The 21,973-nt window shown below is 40.2% G+C and overlaps 2 protein-coding genes across 6 annotated transcripts in view; both read right to left on the reverse strand.

Moving 5' to 3' along the window:
* Positions 1–6,935: 6,935 nt before the first annotated feature.
* Positions 6,936–13,514, reverse strand: PSMG1 (proteasome assembly chaperone 1). Its single transcript, XM_040577684.1, has 7 exons — positions 13,334–13,514; positions 13,130–13,239; positions 11,748–11,899; positions 11,294–11,356; positions 9,100–9,298; positions 8,112–8,248; positions 6,936–7,120 (listed from the first exon to the last, which is right to left on the reverse strand). The coding sequence occupies exons 1-7, from the start codon at positions 13,510–13,512 to the stop codon at positions 7,046–7,048; spliced, it is 915 nt and encodes a 304-aa protein (XP_040433618.1). The 5' UTR covers positions 13,513–13,514; the 3' UTR covers positions 6,936–7,045.
* A 2,693-nt stretch (positions 13,515–16,207) lies between these two features.
* Positions 16,208–21,973, reverse strand: part of BRWD1 (bromodomain and WD repeat domain containing 1) — a 56,711-nt gene continuing 50,945 nt past the window's right edge. For all 5 annotated transcript variants that reach the window (XM_040577596.1, XM_040577606.1, XM_040577616.1 and 2 more), the window contains one exon: positions 16,208–17,630. In XM_040577596.1, coding sequence (XP_040433530.1) covers positions 16,486–17,630 — 1,145 coding nt within the window. In that variant the 3' untranslated portion in view covers positions 16,208–16,485. The remainder of the gene's footprint in view (positions 17,631–21,973) is intronic.

The raw sequence follows: 21,973 nt of genomic DNA on the forward strand, positions 1-21,973 counted from the left end.
TGGAGCAGTTTGCTCCCGGGGGATGGATGGACCCCGTGGTACGGAGCCATGTGGGAGCAGTTCTTGAAGAGCTGCTGCCTGTGGGCAGCCCCCGCAGGCTCAGTTCGGGAAGGACGGCATCCCGTGGGAGGGACCCCGCATGGAGCAGGGGCAGAGTGACCATGAAAGAGCAGCGAAGATGAAATGTCAGGGACTGACCCCAGCCCTCATTCCCTGTTCCCCTGTGCTGCTCTGGGGGAGGAGGTAGGAGAGGGTGGATGGGGGGGGAGGTGCTTTTGGTTTCTTTCCTTTGTTTCTCACTTCTCTAGCTTGTTAGTAATAAGCAATAAACCTTACTGTCTCCCTATGCTGAGTCTGTTTTGCCCATCACGATAATTACTGCGCAATCTCCCTGTCCTTATCTCAACCCTTGAGCCCTTTTCATCGTATTTTCTCCCCCTTCCTCTTAGAGGAGGGGGAGTGAGAGCAGTTGTGGTGGAGCTTGGCCGCCCACCCGAGTAAAACCACCACAAGCAGGTGTTATACTCTGAATATATTTAGGTAACCACATCAAGGACCAGACTCTTACTGCCTGATGGTGAATAACATCAGGCATGGCTGAGGCCGAATCAGAACTGAGCCAAAAAACTCAGAAATAAACCCGTACAAAATCTGATTTCCAGCACTGACTTCTCAACTTTTTTTTCTTTTAAATGCAAGTATTCAGCTAATTGAAAAGGATAAAGAAAAACTAAAATTTACATGAGCCTTTGAAAGCAGTGTTGCCGCAAATGAGTGCCACAGAACTAACTAGCCTGAAGTTTTCATTTCTGACCTTGTAGTCACCTCCACATCGGCATGCTCCAAAAAAGCAAACAATAGGACTATTGTCCAGGAGGACACAAAACAGAGCATTTGCAGTTATAACCAACAAAGTCTTCAATGTCAATTATCCCAGACAAACCCGCACCACCCAAAGTTTCTTTACGTGCCAGGCAGGGTGTCAGCTGGGAGCCATAGGGATTCATGCTTAATTTTCTTCATTCCTAAGACCTCTGCAACAAGAGTCATAGGAGCAGAAGTCCATGTTCACAAAGACAGAAAATGTGCTTACAGTAACCCATAAGTGTAAGTCTACATATTAAAAACCCAGAGATTGAATTATTTTGTTAAAATCTACTAAAATTCGATAGTCCTTTTCAGTACATGTTCTCACATGCACCCTCATGTACCTCACAGTGAAGTGGATAAAGTACAAACCATAAGGGAAGTTGCTGAATCACCTTTTTGTATCCACTATTGCAGGGCATCTCTTCACATGTGGCACTGCAAGACCACCTCAAACGTGCTTGTTTCCTGCCACTCTGCAAAAATTACCAAACTGATGGAGCTCCAAGGGGGGGCTCTCAATTCCCACTTCAGGTTAAAGAGTACCAGCATTTCCCAAGCACTGCACAAACGAACTGCTTGCTGCTGACGGTATCCGCAGGGTTCATTGTGGGGGCTCTCCAGGGTTTAAGGATGTAAATAGCCTGGCACAGTACTTCACACTTGCTCTCTGTGCTTGTTCTGTACTAAAAATATCTTTTTCAATCCAAATTGGAAGGGAATTAAGCTGAGCAGCACATAGGCCTTCTCTGTGACCTGTCTGAGTTACCCAGGGCCAGCAGGGAACAGCCAACACTCCTTGCCCCCTGCTCCTTTCTATTTCTCAGAAGCCGCCCCAAACCCCGGTTTTATAGGATGATCAGCATGAAGTTTTTTTCAGCTGTGCCATCACCTTCCTTTTCCATACTGGCTGCCTCTGCTCTCACACAACTGCAGCTCTTCTACCCAAAGATGTTTAAGCAAGGCCGTGCACTCACCACTCATCTGTTCGGCTGTGACACTGCTGCCCATGGTGGTGGTCACACTTTTGCCTTCATTCCCCTGACTGTTAATTCTCTACAAAGCAGTAGATGGCTTCAAAGAGCTGGTGGAAAAAATACATATGTTTTTCGGTAGATCATGAAAAAAGGATACGAGTCTGAATCAGACCTAACAGAAGAATTCAAATATCAATCCCAAACACAAGAAATATAGTGCATTTAGCATATGAAAGCATTCTGTAATCCTCTATCAGAGGGGAAGAACCCAAGTTTTTTTCAGGAAATGCCTATATTTAGAAGCTGCCCTTTGAAGGTACACCACCATTCTTACAAAACACTTGCTGCTTTAAAGCAATTATACAAGCAAGTATATAACCTCCCATATAAAGAATATTTTTAGCATTTTATTATACCATTATTTGAAAGTTTTAAAAAAAAAAAAAAAGGTAAAACAAAAGAAACTATAGCCTGCCATTCAATCTTTAATTTTCTTTGCACATACACACTGTTTGGGGTCTATGGTTTTCTCCCCTCACTGAAGACATCTCAGGACACCCTGCTAAAAAGTGAAAGCAGTGCTTTATATTTTTATCCTGGCTGGTTAATTGCTTCCCACAGTATTTACTGTATGAAATTCAAGCCATTTTGATCATAAACTATTCTAGGCTATTTATCAACAGCATCTGTTTCCTGTAAAGTAAGAAAATCCGACCTCAAAGCTCTGAGCTAGGCAAGAGTGCCCATTACTGCTAGCAAAGATTTTAGTCTACAATTCTTAAAGAAAAAAAAAAAAAACACCACCTAAGGTTGTACAAAATGTTTTTTTTTTTTTTAAATTGTTTTCATTACCTGCAACGTTTCAACCATTTCCAAGTTTCACTACAATAATTCTGTTTCTACTTTCAGCATCCTGATCCAGATTTATTCCCACAGCTCATCTTGCAAGCGCTCAGGACACTGGCAAACCAGGTCCCAGGTAGCTCTGCTTGGCCACCCTCAAGAGAGGCAGACACCAGCCGCATGCCAGGCACCATTCACGAGACTCGCCCAGCATTACGTGGAAAACTTGCCTGAAGTGGAAGAAGAAACAAATTCCTCCTCCTTCAGCCTTGCCCATCTTTGACATTGGACCTTTAGAGTACTCACTTGCCTCAGTTATCGCTCCCTCCAACATGGAGAAAAAATGAAGCCAGGAGGGGAGGACCCCCACAGTGTTTTAGTTGAGCATCGCCCTTTGGTAGAGCAAGTTAATGCAGGGAAAAAGTGCTTAACTTTGTAATTAAAGACACAAATGTGTGATATGGTTTAGTGGGGGACTTGTTAGTGTTAGGTCAGAGGTTGGACTAGGTGATTTTGGAGGTCTCTTCCAACCTAAATGATTCTGTGATCGGGGCTGAACAAGAGTTTGCACAGGCAACCTTCTAGGATTTTTCTGTATTTTGCCTCCTCCACTACCCCCAACAAGGTTCAGGAGCACGTTAAAGGACAGGAGACAGGCAGGCACTGAAAGCAGCCCTCAGAAGGTAAGCACCAAGAGCACTGCCTTAGTGCCACTAAAGGCTTGGGCTCATTTCTACTGATGAGCCACATGAAGGAGAACTTGTACACTATGTCAAATGAAAAAGGAATAACGAGATAGAGAAAAGGTCAAGGAGAGCACAATTTTTTCATGCTGCACTTTCAAAAGACTGCAGGCATTTTATTACTGGAGAGCCACTGCATTGTACATCACAAAAAAAAAAAAAGGAAAATGAAAGCAGATTAATAGCTGTATTGCTACTTAGGGCTTTCAAATATGGAGGTTTCATAATATATTTGAATAAAATCCAGATTTCTTGTATTGAAGACTACATTCTTAGTGTGTGTGTACAGTCCTGTACTCTCCATCTGTTCTCTGAACTGCACAGACACCAAGGAGTTACCGCCAAGAGCAAGGAGCCTCACTAAATATCCCTGCAGCTCCAAGAATCATGAATTAAGTCAGGCACATCACCTTTGTGTCAGACAGAGCCTTCGAGGAAATAAAGAACATTTCTGTCTACCAAACGTATTTGCAGCGTGATAAAGCAGACCAGACTTGAGAAAAGGCTGTGACCTTTGCTTGGAAGACAACATTCATCAGCAGAAGAGAGGTTGATGTTTACCTGAAAAAATATTGTCAGCAAGTGGCTTAGATGATGTGAAAAGTGGAAAAAGAAAACTCTTCCAGTCTAACAGTTTGCCCTATCTGATTTGATCACTTGCATTTAGCTCAATGCCCTAAGGAAACAAGTCTTCAGCAGTCGCATTTCAGACTTGCAGGCAAGAATCCACAAGACACTTCTTCCCCCAAAGCTTCTGAAGCCATCAGCAACATTTGATAAAAGAGTTTAATGTTCATACATTCTTGCATATATTACAAAAGCCAGTACCTGTTATAAACAACAAAAACTTATTGCAGGCTCTTATTTTACCAGAAAACATATTCAAATATGAGAAAAACTTTAGTCATTACTCACACCTTAGGAGATACTTGAATCACTAGCTCTGATGCTTCTAGGTGACTTAAGGGGGAAAAGCTCAGCTACTTCATACATATGGAAAAAAATAGAATTTTTAAATCAAAATATCTTCTTGCATTGCCCTATACTACTTATCATGTACCAGAAAAGGTTTCAAATTCACAGTGCAATCCAGTCCGCACAGATAAGGGACCACTATTACTTAGTGTCTTTGCTGTCTATGTGGACACTGGGATTAATTGCAGCCCTGGAGGTGCTCAAGGCCAGGCTGGACGGGGCTTTGGGCAACCTGCTCTGGTGGGAGGTGTCCCTGCCCACGGCAGGGGGCTGGAACCAGGTGGTCTTTAATGGCCAATTCCAACCCCAATTGTTCTATGATTCTAAGGGAGAGAGTGTGACTTACCATATGGTGTGCACGTGCCCAGACCAACAGATTCACACCAGAGAGAACTACCCCTGCACAAAGCTTGACCTCACCTGCAAGGTCATTCACAGAAACATACCCGGATGCAGAGTGAAACCACTAGCCAAAAGGTATCTTAACAGAAAAAGCATCACATCCCAGGTAAACATTCCCACCTATGGAGAGTGATCATAGCCTTGGGCAGAATGCTCCAAAAGTGTAATTATTCTAGCTTCAAAGTATACAAACTTTTCAGTCTTTTAATTGTCAAACTGCTAGAGTTTTGTTTGCCACTTTTGTTCAAGAGTGTTCTCACATCTCAGCATAAGCCCCAGTAGTAAAAACTGTATTCTACTTCAAAGGATAACATTTTTAAACATTGCAAATTGCATAAAAATATATTTACAGTTCTATAAGAGCCTGCATATTTTTATTAAAGATTTTTCTTGTTCTGTACTTTATTTTTAACCAAACACGTTCAGTATGCAAGAAAACAGCTCATCCAACATGCAACTCTTTCAGAGCAACAGAATTCTCAACTTATATTACGTGTACAAACAGATTTTAATTAAAACGCTGTGCAGAAATGGAGAGAACAGCAGGAACCATGTCCTGCACTTCATGCTTCAAGAGCTTATTTGAAAGTACAGTACCATTTAAAGCAACAGTTTCTTCATTAACTAGTTATATTAACTGAAGTCGAAATCATGTTGTAAGTAATAATCTTTATATCCATAACAAGAATATCCTACTACAGTGGAAACTGATACAGTGTGCAGTTAAAAGTTTCAAAAAAAAAAACAGAATTCATAGTGGGCCTGCTGAAGCCAGGAGTGGACATTCAGTGTACATCGACTAGTGGACATTGACTTCAGCTTCAGAGGACATTGACTAAGCTGACCATTTTCAAACCAGAAGGGATGACAGCCCCACGAAGGGAACATGCTCCGTTCCAAAATTTCCACTGGACATCCAGTGTAAGTCGAAGTTAAATGAAGCAGAGAACTCTGAAGCTGCTACCCGTATTGCCCAAAAGGACAGGCTATGTGCAATTTGAAGACCTCTGTTCAGTGACTACGCCAGTGACGCACCTGGTAGCAACAGAAATATTTTCTTAAGCACCACATACTTAAATAAAATGTTGAGTTAAATACCATTTTCACGAGTCAGAAATACATGCCAATCCTAATAAACATCTTAAATACATTGTTGAAATCGTCAGGAACTTTCAGGGTTTTTGGAACACTTTAGAATTTGAACTTCTACTTTCCTCTGAAAATCACACATTCAGCATAGAAGACTTTGTACACTTCCTACTATTGACAGCAACTAAAATTATTAAAGTCAAAAGATGAAATTTAAAATTTTCAAGTTCGCCCTGGTGAATCCAGATGAAGCAGTTTGCAAGCCCACCACCCAGTTTCACCAGAAGTTCCTGTCTCTGTCAGAGGTCTGGCACAAGGGATTGCCTGCTCCTGCACCTCTGCGGCTCCAGCTCAAGGTCTGAAGCTGAAACTGCCAACAAAGGTGAGCCTGCGGCGAGATACTGCAAACAGGAACAGCAGCAGCTGAATGCAGGCACGCACCTCTTCCTGCCAGACTTGTAGGCAGTGTCATCCTCCTAAACTGCAGTGGTGATTTACTCAGTGAATCCAAGTCACAACCCTTCCACACAGGTCAAAAGAGCTCTGTGTTCCTGTCTCTTCTCATCTGTAAAGCAAGCTTGTTGTCCACTAGCAAGTCTTTAACAGGTATTTACCATACTTTACTTACTGTATTTTGTATCACTATATATAAAGTCTGTATATGCACATGTACATATATATATATATCTTTTATATATATACACACAATATACGTGTAGAAAGATGCAGAGAATATTTGCTTCACCATAGACAAATCTTTAAAGAGGATATTAAAAAAACTTGTTTCAAACTGAAGTAAAAAAAAAATAGGTGCCCTCATTAGATACAGACAGAATATCTTAATTGCATTTCCTCTTTTGTACATAGGGGATACATTTAGATAAGACAATTCCTTCAGGAAGAGAAAAAGATTGCTTTTTATATACCAGATATCTTTCCTACATAAAATTGCTCCTGAAGAAAGTCTCCCATCCCCTGCAGAAGAAATATACATTTGTACTGATGAATTAGAAAGTACCAAAAATGAATTCAGAAGTACAAATTGAGCAGAATTTATTCCACTTTTAAGGAAAAACTACAATTCCAAGATGTCCTCTGCAGAAGAAACAGGAGTTTAAAAAAGTGCAGTCTGTGTTGTAAGCGTCCTCTTTAGATATAGATATTATTGTGATTTTCATTGGTTGTCAGCAACTTCTTCAAACTCTTCGTGCTTTCAGATACATCCTAGGAAAAGGAAGAGATGATCAGCATTAGCTACGTTACTGTTAACGACAAAAGCAAACCAAACAAAAAAAACCCAAGCCCTCACTATCACCCATTCCAATTTTCAATACCATGAATAACAGTTTGGTTAACGTGTTAACTGTAAGCAAAGCTCATGTCTTCTGAATGAAGGTATCCAGAAAACTGCTAAAAGGCTCCAAAGGAATTTGTAATTTAACAATGCAATGGGATTCCTCAATTTGCGTTCCCTCTCTCTCGTATAGTGGAGGGCCCGCATTTCCGTTGTTTTCCTCCAAAGCTTAAACTACACACTAGCCTGGTAGGCTTATTTAGCAGACCTATAACTCCAATTCCTGCACTTAAAGCCGAAGTACTTCAGTACCTATAAACCTCTTCTGTCACTGAAATAGAAGACCAAGTGGCAAAACTGAGGAATAGATTTTGAATCAACTATACTTCAATTAAAAACACTTCAGAAAGCAGCAAGACATTTGCTTTAGTAGGCAGAATGCCACAATTTCAGAGCTGTTTGGTTAGTGCAAAACTGCAAAATCATCTTTATAGATTCAGTCTTGTAAGTCTAGTAAAAAGTTGTAGGTTAAAAATTTCTTAAGCAGCTTTCGTGCATCACAAAAGGCAGTTAGTTCCGTTTTCGCTCTGTATCTATCTTCCATACGCATGTAGAATGTCAAAAAGATACATATACTGAGACATTTTAGACACTTCCAAAGGAAGCTGTAGCTTGAATAATCACAAGAAATTACTCCTTGATACACCAATACCACTGCAAGAGCCTGAAAAGTTGCAGCGAGTACTATTCCAGAAATCACTTCCTACATTAAGGAATTCTGTCAGTAAAGCCTGTACCTTTCTGCACAGTACACACACTCAACTCTTTACTGGTGGGTCACATCACCAGCCAAATACAAGAAATGACAGACTGAACAAGACAGACCAAATCTCCCATTAATTTTACAATATGGGATCTTACCTTGACTAAATTCTTCAGGGTCTCAGAAGAAAGCAGAGGCTTGAACGCTTCAATTGTAACCGTGTCCAGTTTGATGACATCAGTGTAACACTGGTACAATACTGCAGGAATCTGCCATACTTGACAGTAACTCAGAACTAAATACAAGTGAAAAGAAAATGCGTATTACATCCAGCAGCGAAGAAGCCTTACTTCTAAGTATAAAATCACATTTGATCTTGCCAGAACTTTAAAAGCATGAAAATTTATAAATCAACTACTCAGGATCCTGACTGCTAGGGAAGCCATCCCTCATTCCCCAGTTACACAAGAAAATAAACTAACAAAAAGCAGTAAAATGCAGTTCATCTTTCTTTCTGGTAAATACCTTCACTGGAAATCACATATTATTAGTAAACAAAAGTAATATGAGTTTCTGTTAAAACATAATCAAAATGCAAATGAGATAAATTTTCTTTTTCTAGAAAAATCATCTGCTTTCAGCTCTTGCAATGCAAATTTTTTCCTCGTGATGCTTCCATTACTTTGGTACTCCATAATGAGTACATAATAGAACTAAATTTAACTTTTTCATGAGGTCAATCAGTAGCATTGAGGAACCTATTTTAACTTTAAAAAGGAGAAAGGAGTTTATAAGCCTCAAATTGGACACTCCCAGAGGGAAATAACTTACCGGAACATGTTTATTTCACAAGAAACTAAGATACTCCAAAAAACAATATACAGTACACTTCGCATAGTTATACTGAATAATTTGCTAGTACTGATGTCATGCACATAAGTGGTAAAAGGAATTGCATGTGTTTTTTAGATCTGTCCTTATTTTATGAGGCAACAAAAGATGTTGAATAGTTAAGAATTAACTTTCAAAAAGATAATTATATGAAGTGTCTAGCAAGTTAACTAAAAATTCTAATTGCAATGGGATGCTCTTCAAAAAAATTTATATATTGCTACCAGCAGCACAATAAGTGAGATTGCAAAATACCAGCAGCAGGAAGATCTCGCACTATGTTTGGTTGTTCCAGCAATGGGCAGCAGACCTGCTCTTTGAATTCTTTCGTCTTTAAGGCTTTCAGAAATGGAGATGGAAGTGTCAAAGTGGATTCCTGAGTTTTATAGTCAGCTACAGGACACGTTGAAAGAATGGTTACTTGCAAGCCTTCCTTTCGTATATGGCCAAAAACCTGAAAAAAAAAAAAATGTTAATACATCAGCCAAATTTATCTGCTCACAGTAACTGTGTAAAAACACAAAGACGAATTTCATTTTCAGTTCAGGTAGCAAACAGCTGCCTCTGCTCCAGACACTCTCCTCTCCAGGATCGTGCTCAGCAATGAAACCAAGGGGAGTTGGCAGAAGGGCTGCCGCTGCTCAGAGACAGGCTGGGCATTGGTTGGCTGGTGGTGAGCAACTCTGTTGTGTACCACGTGCTTTGTATAGTGTTTTTGTATTTTTTTTTCCTGTTTCTCTTCCCCCCCCCCTTCCCCCCCTTCTTATTAAATTGACCTTATCTCAAGCCACGAGTTCTTGCACTTTTCAACTTTCTCCTCCATCCTGCTGCAGAAGAATAAGGGGTGTGAGGAAATGGCTGTATAGCGTTTTGCTGTCTGCCAGATTAAACCACAATGGTTTATTTTGTTGGAAACACCAGCTAGTACACACTTCTGCAAAACTTCACTTTCTGCGTTCTTACTTCGTCTGTGATCGCTTACTGAGAAAGCACAGGAATGAAAAGATCTGATTCATGGAGACTGTGAGGATGCACAGTTAATGAGAATTTACACAGCATACAGAACAGGTCTGTAACTCACGCTGAAAGCTAAAGCACGACACTTCAGCTGTACGTTTAAAACTAACAATAACCATAAGTTCTAAAAATACGCAGTAACACTGGCTCGGTAAAAACTGTGTAATTCTTCTGTTCAAAACCACCTATGCTTGTAATAATACACATGCAAACAGCTGCAAAAAACAGCAGCGGAGAAGACAATGAAGCCACAATAATCTTTCTTTTCTTATACCAATTTAAATGAAGGGGAATATAGCAAAACAAAAACGTTTAAGGTCCTAAGGTTTCTAAACTTTGAAGTCAACCACTAACCCCCAAAAGTGAATTAAACTTTTCACTGAGCCACGGAACGAAAAAAAGCTCGTTTTCCACAAACCTCGGCCTGAAATCTCTAAATCACTCAACGAAGTTACCCCAGCTTTTCATCCTCTTTGCCCTCCCATAATCTCTCTGGCTGCCTCACAGCGACAGCCTCCTACAGCTCTACCCTGCTCCCAAGGTAATCCTTCTCTGGTGCCAGCTGCCCCAGCTGGCAGGCTGGACAAAGCAGGCATCGCTTAGCTTGGGCTGAGGCCTTGGCAGACACACTGCTCTGATCTCACACCACAGACCTGCACAACTTCGGCATGATGTAATGGCTTTCAAATCAAAATGCTTACTCATCGGATCAGTACAGATTCAAAGGAAGGCAGGTTAGCAAACAAGCAGCAATACAAAATAAGTCCTTCTTGCCTGAGGCTAAGATGTGACCCAAATTCACACAGAAAATCAACAGCCAGAAAATTCCCCCTGGTTTTATGTTATTAAAATCAACGTGGTGTTATCTGGGGCGATCTGAACAACCAGCAGCATTCGTGTACTTGAATTTGTGTACGTGGGACAGCCCACGTAGCAAACAATATATGAAAAGAATGGGATAGGTACTGCTTTGGAGGCAGCTTCCTTTAGAGTTCCACCTTGTGAATGAAACAGATCACACCCATTAGTAAGGACACTTTCTACCACGAGTTTCACAACATGTTTATCTTGGAACTGTACATATTAGGTTGTTATTTTTTAGGGAAGCATTCTCCCACAGCTGCAATACAGTTGAAACAAGCCATGGAAAGAGATCGGAAAACAGAAAGGGAACAAAATTGGAACTCTCCAAAAGATGTAACTGCACAGTGAGTTACAGCAGATATAACTGGCAGCACTAAAAAATTAAATCAAAGGATTTGCAAACAGATTTGTTCATTTATTGAGTACTCAAGAAAGAAAGCCACAGTAGAAAGTTACTTACAATACTGTTGTGTTTAGAAGAGTAGAGAGAAAAGAAGCAAATGCAGTAACTTAAAGACCCCCCAGTCCTAAGATTTCCTTGCTCTATAAATTGTTTTGACAATCATACCTTTTCAAGCCACTGGAACTGTTGATCCTCAGCAACGTAGCAACTACACTGACACAACAAAACCTGAAGGGAAAAAAAAAAAGGTTGTGTGAGCAAATGGTTTAAAGAACACAACAGCTCATGATCGCATATAAAGGTGGTACGACTGCAGCCAACAACTTGTTAAATATTCTTGGGCTTCTTCACCTTTATTTCAACATGACCTTTTCATTCATAACTGGTGTTAGAACATTCAGCCGTGCAATGCATCATCTTTGTACTGAACTTCCTAGGACAGAACTTCAGGTGATTTCAGCAAGTGTAACAACCCTTCAAACCTTCTGTGAGTTTAATCCAAATACAGCACCATAATCCTTTGTGCTCAGTTTGCTCCTGGCAGGGTGGGGGTTGCAAGGAGGCTGCTCTCTTTTTCAGAAAGCTAAAATACAGAAGAATTCACGCATAAGTCACTTACTGTTGGATCTGATATTAATCGATAGAACAGGCAGAAAGAATCTGTTGGGAGGACGTTTGTTGTATTGGATGTTCGACACCATTCATTCCACAGTTTCACAGTTCCAACTACTTCCCAACACGTAGGATCCAGAATAAAAGACGACAGGAAAGCTGCAAAATAAATTATGTTAATTTATAAAGAATAAAATCTCTGTTCTACAAGTAAGTAGCTGAACTAGAGTATTTCTTTACAACCTCCTCAAATTAAAATGTAACAATAGCGTATTTATTGATCACATCTAGCAAAGATCAAGAACATGAGCAATCTGAACGATAAATGTATCGAAAACTTAAAAAGAAAACTACAAAAAACTTTCTTTATATCTACAGGGAAAGAGCTACTCAGAAGCTCAAGACCATGGTGTGGGGAGGAAGGGGGAAGGGAGAGGTTACCTTAAGACTCTGGACCTAATGAGTAAATAGCCACCTCAAACAGGACATTATGAACAATCGTAGAATTAAAAGGTAAAAAAAAAAAGGACTGATGAAGAAAAAAAGATGTGCAAAACGATCATTGTTCATTAGTAAAGAAAGAAGGTGAGGAAGAACTAAAGTCAGAAGTATTCACATTTAAGCTAGACTGTGCCAAGGATATTAAAAAAATGAAATGGACTTTACAGGAGGACATGGAAAATTTCCAAAATTCGGACGATAAAACCTCAGAGATATTCTTATACTCACATAGGAAGAGTTAATGCACATCCAAGAACTTTAAAAGAAAGTGGTGAGTGAAAGAACATTTGCAATTCTAAGAACGCTAACCAAAATATTTGGTTTAGTCAGTTCTAAGCGATCTGAGGACAGCAGGGATGAAGGCAAGTTCATGTAACTCCAGGCCATCTCACATTTATTTTGAAGTATGGACAGAAACGTTACGGCTTACTGACATGCAATTTTATAATGTTGATAGTCACCTAACTTGTAAACATTAGACTGCACTGAGCAACCTGTCATCACTGGAAGGAAACTTTTCCAAATTAACAAACTATCCAGAAGAGCTTACCAGACACAAATCAGTTGAAAGAAAAGGGGCACTGTCCCCATTAAGGTCCAGAGAGAAAACAATCTCTGCTTTCTCCCTCTTTACTAAGAAGAGATTGTTTTTCCACGTAAGCTGCTGGAACAAGAACCGTGCTTTATAGGCACAGCCTAACTCCGGCTTTCTCTGGACAGCTCAGCAGCCTCGGGGTTAAACCTGTGCTTCCTAAACAACGGGCTGGACACCCGTGAGGGCCGCAGCACGCAGAGAAACACCTTCCCCAACTCCTCGCTTTGTGAAGCTCACACCACACGCCACCCCGTGAGGACCGACCGGCCGGCTTCCCGGCGCGCACCGCCTACCTGCGGCGTTGTGTCCCACGGCGACGACGAACCTGGAGCAGGGCAGGGGCTCCGGGTCGGCTCCCGGCGCGGCTTCTCCCGCGGGCAGCGCCCAGCGCACGGCCACCTCCCTGCGACACAGCCGGAGGGGCCCTGCAGCAGCCCGGACACCGCCGCCGCGGACCCCTCCCTCCCCCCCCCCGCCCTGCCTCCCCTCACTGCTACCTCTTCTCCTCCACCCTCCTGCGGATCTCCCGGTCCTCCGGCGTCTCCTCCAGGGCCTCCCCCGCCGCCTCCTCCTCGTCGTCGTCCACGCCGGCCCGGGACGGCGCCGCCACCACCTCCCCGAAGAACGTCGCCATGGCCGCCCGCCCCCAGCCTCTCCCCCTCACCGCCCCGCGCATGCGCGCCGCGCCCGCAGGGCTCCCCTCAGCGCCACCGAGCGGGCGGCCGTTAGGGCCGTTACCGCCGTTAGGGCCGTTACCCCCCTCAGCCGCCCCCCCCCCCCACCCGCACACCCCCTCAGCCCGTTACCAAGGGTGGGGGGGAGTGGAGGTGCCAAGCGTTCGCAAATAATACAGTGAGGTTAGGGTTGAGACGTATAGCTTTACTTTGGTCCGCGTCTACATGTACAGCGCAAGTCTTCGGGACTAAGAGTGATTTTCGCCTAACGCTTTTGGCCTGCGCTTTTAGTATTGCCCGCTGTTGGTGCTGTTAGCCTAGTCAGGTCCTGCTCTAAAAAGCAAAAAACAAAACAAAACAAAAAAACACCCAAAACACAGAAAACCGGCATCACACATTAAGCAGCTTTAAATAAAGATACTACTTTTTTTTTTTCAGGTCTACTTAAATCACTTTACTTCCCTGAGTACAGCTAGACCAAATAAATAGTGTTGAATGATTGCGGTCACCAGGAAGAGGGCAAGGGGGGCTCTCTGCAAGACTCGGGAGACCCAGTTCTCAGAGTAACCGTGCCCCATTCACAAATAAATAAATAAATACATCCAAACTCATAGGGGGTGAAAGAGCAACAAAAATCCCTTTACCGTTTAATTGTCTCCCCTCCTCCTGGCTCCGCAATCTGGGTATAAAAACAAGAAATACAAAACAGTATTTGCTTTGCTTACAAAAGAAAGTGTTACGACCCCTAAGCTAGTAATTTGCTCTCGGACAGACAAATACAGAGGCCAGAATCTGCTCTCAGCGGTCTGGGATCATCACGAACATACAGTGCATGAGTGCAGTATGACAGAGAATACAGCATCTGAATGGCAAGAAAGAAAAACTTCTTTTTAAATCTAAGGCTGAATTATAAATACAAACCTAGCAGCCCAATTTTAGCTGTTTGAACTTAATAAAAATTGTGATGATCACTTATAAAAGCTCTTATACCAGTTTTTATCCCTATATTGGAAGTTATATTTCATAGAACATTACTCATAAGCAGCTGCTAAACAAAGTACTCAATTTATGGATAACACAAAAATACCAGTTGACTTGTTCTTTTTAACAGAGATGCTGATAAGAGATAAAACACACAAAGCCACTTTGAAGAGTCAGGTTTCATCACTAAACACAACTGTGTTCATATTTTATAAACCAACTTAAAGATTTCAAATAAACATGTACGTTGAATGTACAAAATTCTGCTATTATATTAAAGACTATGCACTAAATAAAGAAAATTCCTGGGGCAAGAATGACAAACTAGGTTAATCTTGGACTTCATACAGAAGTTTTAAGGAAAAAAAATAGTACTTCTCTATACCGAGATGACATTCTAGATCCAAAATGCTGTGATGGTCAATGCACCTTTTGGCACAATGTCAGCACAACTGCTGGAGACGTGGTTCTCAATAACTGCTGATAGGCAGCACTTGGTCCTCCTTTTTCCATTACTTCACTGCCATTTGCATAAGCACTTGTTAATAAGTCTGATTATAAAGCTGCACTAACATTTTTTTTTTCCCCCAAAGCCCTTCCAGATACTATCACCTGTCCAATCTGCTAGAAAACTGACTCACAAGCTTGCTAGTTCAGTTAAAATGAGCTGAGCTAGGACAGATCTAACACTACCGTATCCCCTATTGAACAAGGAGATCAGGAATTGCATACATCAGCTGTGTGAGAAACTGAACCAGCAGAGGAGAGGCAGGAAAACCTATAGCAGAGTGGGACAGGAGCTGAGATTGCCAAGCACCTCATGTTGGATTGAAGGCAGTGACCTGGTGGCTTCAGCCAGCACAGCTCCAGGAAAAAGCAAGGGAAGAATTTAGAGGTGCTACACATTCTCGTTTGATACACAGGCCAACCAAGAATTTATACATTTTTTCCCTGGAGAAATTTTCTCTGATCTCCTATGCAACAATTATTTCTTGACAACAGGAGCCACCTCAAGCATTTCAAAAATCGGTAGATATACTGCAACAGTCCAAACTGGTATGTTTAATCAACGCAAAAATCTAACATTAAAGCACTTAGAAGTTTAAATATGGAAGAACAGAGATATAGCAAAAAGGTCTGGAATGTAAGAATCCTGCACCTCAAACTTTTCACGCATAAAAAAAACAGAACAAGTGTTTTGTTGGTTTTTCTATTTTATAAAGAAAACACACAAAAACCCTTAGGCCCAAGAGTTCACCTGCATTTCATATTCTTAAGTTTAGTTTACAGGATAGAAGTCACATTAATGATAGTACTACCTGTCAGCATAAACTCTCTTCACCAGCACCAATATGCCTTTTTAATTGGCAAATACACTTTTTCACTGGTAACTGGTTCTAGTTGTATGTTTTCAATTACGAATGTACAGAACATTTAGCATCTGTACTAATACAAGCTGTAATGTTGTTACCTTAGTGACTGCTCATTATGCTTTTGATGCAACACTAGCATCCACCGGATTTTTATAGTGTACATTATTATTTATAAGCCTGTTAATATTGTATATGATTTCATACAGCATTAGAGATGTTTGAAATCTGTTCTTGAATGTTGTATGACCTAGGTAGTATTCCATTGCAGCACCCATAACAATAATACTCAACATACTGCTATTAACCTGTTGCGCAGTGTTTTAACTTTGTTTTTTTTAAACTCTTGTTATATGTAATAAAATACCAGTAAAGACAAAAAAATTGCCCCTATAATGAGGCACATTTTGGCATCTGTGCTAAATGCTGCTACATGGGCAGGCAAGTGCAAGTCAAAATATGAAAAGGAGAAAGTCATGATCTAATCACATTCATAACTTTTTCATAGAAAAATATAAATATATTCCCTGAAATGTAGGACAAGGAAGAGCCAGCATCCGTCGTGAGTTCTAGTGCTATTACCATAATAAAAAAAAAAAAGTGGGCTGGCTTTTCCTCTTAAGGTTACGTTTCACGAACTACGTCACCTAAACCTCTGTCATCGTCGTCGTCATCGTCACAATCGTCGTATCTCACAGTCCGTCTACCCCTATTTCGAGTTCTTATCTTAGAACGCCGGTTAGCTCTTCTATATTTGGTGTAATCCAAATCTTCAGAGTCATTTTCTTGATTAGGTTTCCAACGTTTCCTTCGCTGGGGTCTTCTGGAAGGCTTAGACAAATTGGAAGTTTCTTTTCTAATGACGTCTGTTTTTCTTTTTCTCTTTTTTGTTTCTGTGGCATCACTGTAGATACTGTTATCAGTTCCAGAGTCTGAATCAGAAGAACAATTGAAACTGGCTTTTGAGCTTCCTGCAGTCTCAGGTGTTTCCATGTTCTCCGATACTGAGCTTTTTTCATCTTTCTTCCCCCCCGTTTCAGATTCTGGTGTTTCTTTTAAGTCATTTGATAATTTTGATCTTTTGAAGCGAGCTCTAGACTTTCTTTTTGGTACTTGTCTCATATTTTTAGTTTCACGTTTACCTAACTCAGAATCCACCTCCTCCTCAGAGTTGCTCATATGATGGTTGTGAGCTGAAGTTGACTGACCAGAAGTTCTCCAGTTTCTCCCGTTTTCTACCTTGTGGTTTGTGGAATCCTCCCCTGAAGAGTGGCACGTGTTTTTAAGAGCTGCAGCACGGACAGTTCTGTGCGTCTGCTTGTTGTTACCATCATTCTGCTTCTGAGTCACTTCTACCTCCACCTCAGATTCCGATTTTTCGTTTTCAGACTCACTAATATATTTTCTCTTAGGAGCAGATGATTCAGGGCAAGAAAGCTTTTTTCTGCCAGAACACTGTTCTTTCTCATTTTCAGACATTAAGCTAACATCTACCTCCGAGCTGCTGATCGGTTTCTTCCTGGACGCTGCAGATACACCGCCATGAAGCTGCCTCCTGTTCTTTTTCACTGTGTAAACACTTTCTGAGCTTGATAACTCTTCCTTTGTATCACTCATTATCTTTATCTTATTAGCTGCCAAAGTGGCACACCTTCGTGGATTTTTTTTCTCCATCACATTAGACAGCTTTGTATGTTTCTTGTAGTTAATGATACACGTCCGGCTCCTGAGCACTTTTCCACTTTGTCCAGTCTTCTCAGACGTTGATTCTACAAAAAAGATTTAAAAATGCCTTTTAATAACTTACATTCCTGCAACAGCTAGTTCATTAAGCACAAACACTCCCATGTTTAATGAAATACACAAAAGCATTTTTTGATTTCAACTGTTACGTGCAATTTACCTTAAGCCTTTATTAAAAATACAGCCACCGAGTCCCGAGCATATTTTTAACTCTCAGGATTAGTCTTTTGCTTTGAGATGATGAAAGGGTTGTAAATTAACATTCTTTAGCATCCCTCTAGAAATTAGCTTACAAATTACCTAGCTTAGCAAACACCTGCTTTCACACTACTAATACTTCCATCATTAAAGCTGTAATTTTCATACCAAAATTACTTTTTAAAATGCATTATTACACTTTTTAGACTCTCTGTTCAAAAAAGAGATTGTTTCATGCAGATACAAGCCCTGGATAGATTTCACAATTTTAAGTGCTTTCACATACAGAGAAAGCACTTAAACCGTTCAGTTCCTTAGAGACTGAAACTGCAAGATTGTTTCTAACAGGGAATCTTCCAATCAGTATTTTTACTTTTAATACAGCACTTGCTTCTTAAGCTGGGCTTTAAAACAGATATTCGATCAGTAAATACCATGAATGATGCTACCAAAATAAATGCTTTAGACATTTTGCATTCTAATGAAAACAGAATTGTTGATAAGATACTGCCAAAAATTAACACCAGAAGTTCTTAAAATAGATTTGCATAGATTTGATTTTTTTTAAAATCGCTGTTTTGGTAGAAGTGTCTTTTGCAAAGTTCACTTTCCTCAAAATTGATGTCCATCTCCTATTTCTTTGGAGCCATTACTGATTTTTTCACCAAGATGGGTAAACATGGGCACCACAAAATCATCTACATTACATTATTTCCTGATAACAGGACGAACAGCCAATTTTGTTCTAGCTCGGTCTCATTGCTTTTCATGATTCTCTACCTGTACTCTGCAAACAGAGGGAAAAATCACAGCAGCTCCTGTGTATTCCTTTGCAGAAAGGTAGGCAACTAAACATTTTTTCAAGCAAACGTTTAGGGAAGAGGAGGTTTTAAAGGGAATGCTCTACTTTCACAGCAGATGAAAAAAGCTCGTCTTGCTAATGCTGTTCAGCTGTTGGAACTAGTGGCCCAATGTCTTTTGAGAATGACGGCTCCTCAGGCACTGGAACACCGGCCCGAGACAAACCTGAGCAAGGTTCAGTTCCTTGCTCCTGGCCAGCTTACTGTGTTCAGCACTGGTGAGGCATTTGGTCTTTTTGTTCCCCAATATATCACCTGTCAAGCTAGGATAGGGCAACATTTTCCCTAAATTCTGTCAAGGATACATGCAATGAAGATGTATTCTAAGAGACTGGGAAATTATTTAAGTTAAAAAAGAAGCAATAGGACAAATCCAATATGTCCAACTTGAATGCCAATATTAAAAATCCGTTCAGATGCCAAACCTGGTCTTTATGTGAAGGTTGATCCTCTTATTTACTGCTCACATACAGTATTCCTCTTTTGGTATTTCCAAAAGTTAATTCATTTACTGCCTGTTTTAACAGCTTCCAGAAATTACACATGAATGTTACTATTATTTGTACTGTGTGATTTTATGGCCGAAATGTAACACGCTGCTGAATACTGCATAAAAGCTGAATTAATTCACATAAAAGAAAGTGAAGAGCTGAAACTTAAATTATACACTTTCTTCCAATACTATCACATAGACAAATGGCTGCTGCTCATAGCAGTTATTATATGAAGTAAGGCTGAACAGGCAGATGCAAGACATTTAATGTGGTAAGTTATACCTAAACAGGAAAAGTATTGTAAATACTTGTAACAGTATATCATAACATACTAGTGGCACACAGGTTACTGGTTCAAACTGATCATTTTGACCAGTTATTAAGTGTGGATGAAATTGCATAACCCAACCTTAGGATTAAGATCCCCCTTTAACTGCTTTGACACACTCGCATTCTAGAAGGGCAATACGGAAAGGTGCAAAGGACAGCATTCAGCATTAAGGTTGAGCAAAACTTAATCCCCTTTGGCCACCTGAAGAAATGACTGTTTAAAAACTTAGATATCATCTGGAAATATCCCAATAGAATCAGCTTTAAAAGAAAAAAACTGCACACAAAGATTTTAGCCATTTTTCCACATAGAGAGGTGTTTATAGGTTCATTCTTTTAAAACAAAACAACTTTACCATAACAGATTATGCATATTTTCAAAGTTTCAGCAGCTCATTCATAAAACCAAATGCAAGACTAAAGGATAGAGCAGCATTGCAATCTACTCAAGAGAGGAGTCCAGCCTTTCTGCAACACCCTACGAGAATATTAAACCTATACTTTGTACACAAATTGGCAGTAAAATAGTGGAAAGCTCTTCCCCCTCCCCATTCTTTTTCTTTTAAATTAAAGCTTCTTACTAGAATTAAAATCTGCTCTGGAATAACTTCAACATCCCCCCACGCCACAGTACTAAAAGAAACAAGCTCGCATCAGCTTAATGAAACTTAAAAACAAATATCCGGAATTACATGCTGCAAAGGCATAAACAGATTGCATGGGCAGGAAGAGGGAGGATCAAATAAAAAACTCCATTTATCACATGAACTGGGAGAGCATTTACAAGAAAGGCACCAAGATATGAAGGCCTTGTCCATCAAGTTTACTACTGTGACAAGGAAGGCTGGTGTTCGTGCTACCAGACTCCAAACCTGGTAGTGTGGGCTGCAGCACTGGACAGAAATATCCAGCCATCAGTCATATATTCAAATATATATACAGTCATATATTCAAATAAATGTATTATATACATACGTAAGTATTTAAATAAAAGCATGCATGTACTCCAGCAGCACCTAATGAGTAACTTTCACAGGTACAAACAGGTTTAGCTTCTTATTTACAAGCAACTATCAGCCTCTCCAGAAAGAGGAATGCACACACCAGTTTGGCAAACCACAGTAAACTAGGCTGTGCTAGCAGCATGCCTGTTGTACCTATTATCTGTTGAGGATTAAAATGGGCATCTGCTAATATAACAATAGTTATTTGACTACCTGTGGTAGTATCCCAAAATAAGGATGAGATAAACGGAAATGGAAAATAAATGTGGTTTAGTGTAGATATCCAAGTCTATGTATCAGTTCGCACAAAGGACAACAGTTCAACACCACCACGCAGGGAACATCTCCCAAAGTAAAGTAAATGCCCAGAAGTTGCTTGTACAGACAATGACACGTTCCTCTTTCACATGAGAGGTCTTCATTTCAGCCCGTTGTCTTTAACCATCCTGATTCTGCACATATTGGAAACAATGGTGTGTTTTTTTTTTTCTTTTCCCCCCTAAGCAAACAGTTCACTGAGCCCTCTTTTCAAATAACCATTCTTACTTAACAGTGATACCCAAACAATGCAAGTATTCATCACTGTATTTCATCCTTATTTAAAGAACATATTTCATTGCCTTGTAGAAGTTTAATGATACTTGCTCTTGCCCCATATTTATCTTACATATAAGAATTTTGTAACTTTAGATGGGGCCTCTTAATTTAATGTAAGAGTTTTAAAAGGGCTTCACCTTAAAAATGTTGTTGAAAATGACAAAAGAATAGTCTACTGCATGTGCACCTCACCATTTGGAAGGTTCGACATGGCAGAGAAGTTAAACATTTCTGTAGAAAATAAGACTGCTCTATAAAAAATGCAAAAATATTAAAGTATGTCATCTATGCGCTAATTCTTATATAAAAGCCATTAGTAATTTTATTATAATCATGTAACAGATGCAGCTCATTAACTACTAATACATCCTTGACAGTGGCACCAGTTACAGACTGAAAATAATGCTGTGTTTTTATGATTGGTAGTTTTACCTAATAGATGAACATTGACTACTAATGAAGCTAAAGCATAAAGTAGAAAGAAAGCATTCGTCATCCAAAGGAACAGGATATTCACTCTAACCTGAAAACTGATGGAAGAGGAAATCATCGAGGAAGTTTAAGAAAATAATAATGTGAGTAAGAGGAGTTCTGCTCCAAGTTATAGCTAGAAGACAATATAACATCACACCCCCAGCCGTAAATGGTACAATACAAGAGAAGCTACAATTTAACCAGTGTTAAAAAGCTGGCAGGAAAAAAAAAAATAAAAAAATCACATTTTCAGCAAGCTTTAACCACTCCAATAAAAACAGTTAAGACACCCACGTTACATTCAAGGGACAACCTAAAGAGACCAAACCCTGCAGTTCAGACACTGGCTACTCAGTGTGGCAGTTTCTACATATTTCATGGAGAAACGTTTACATTAAAAAAAAAAAGTGTA

Source organism: Cygnus olor, chromosome 1, assembly GCF_009769625.2.
Source record: "Cygnus olor isolate bCygOlo1 chromosome 1, bCygOlo1.pri.v2, whole genome shotgun sequence".
Lineage (NCBI taxonomy): Eukaryota > Metazoa > Chordata > Aves > Anseriformes > Anatidae > Cygnus > Cygnus olor.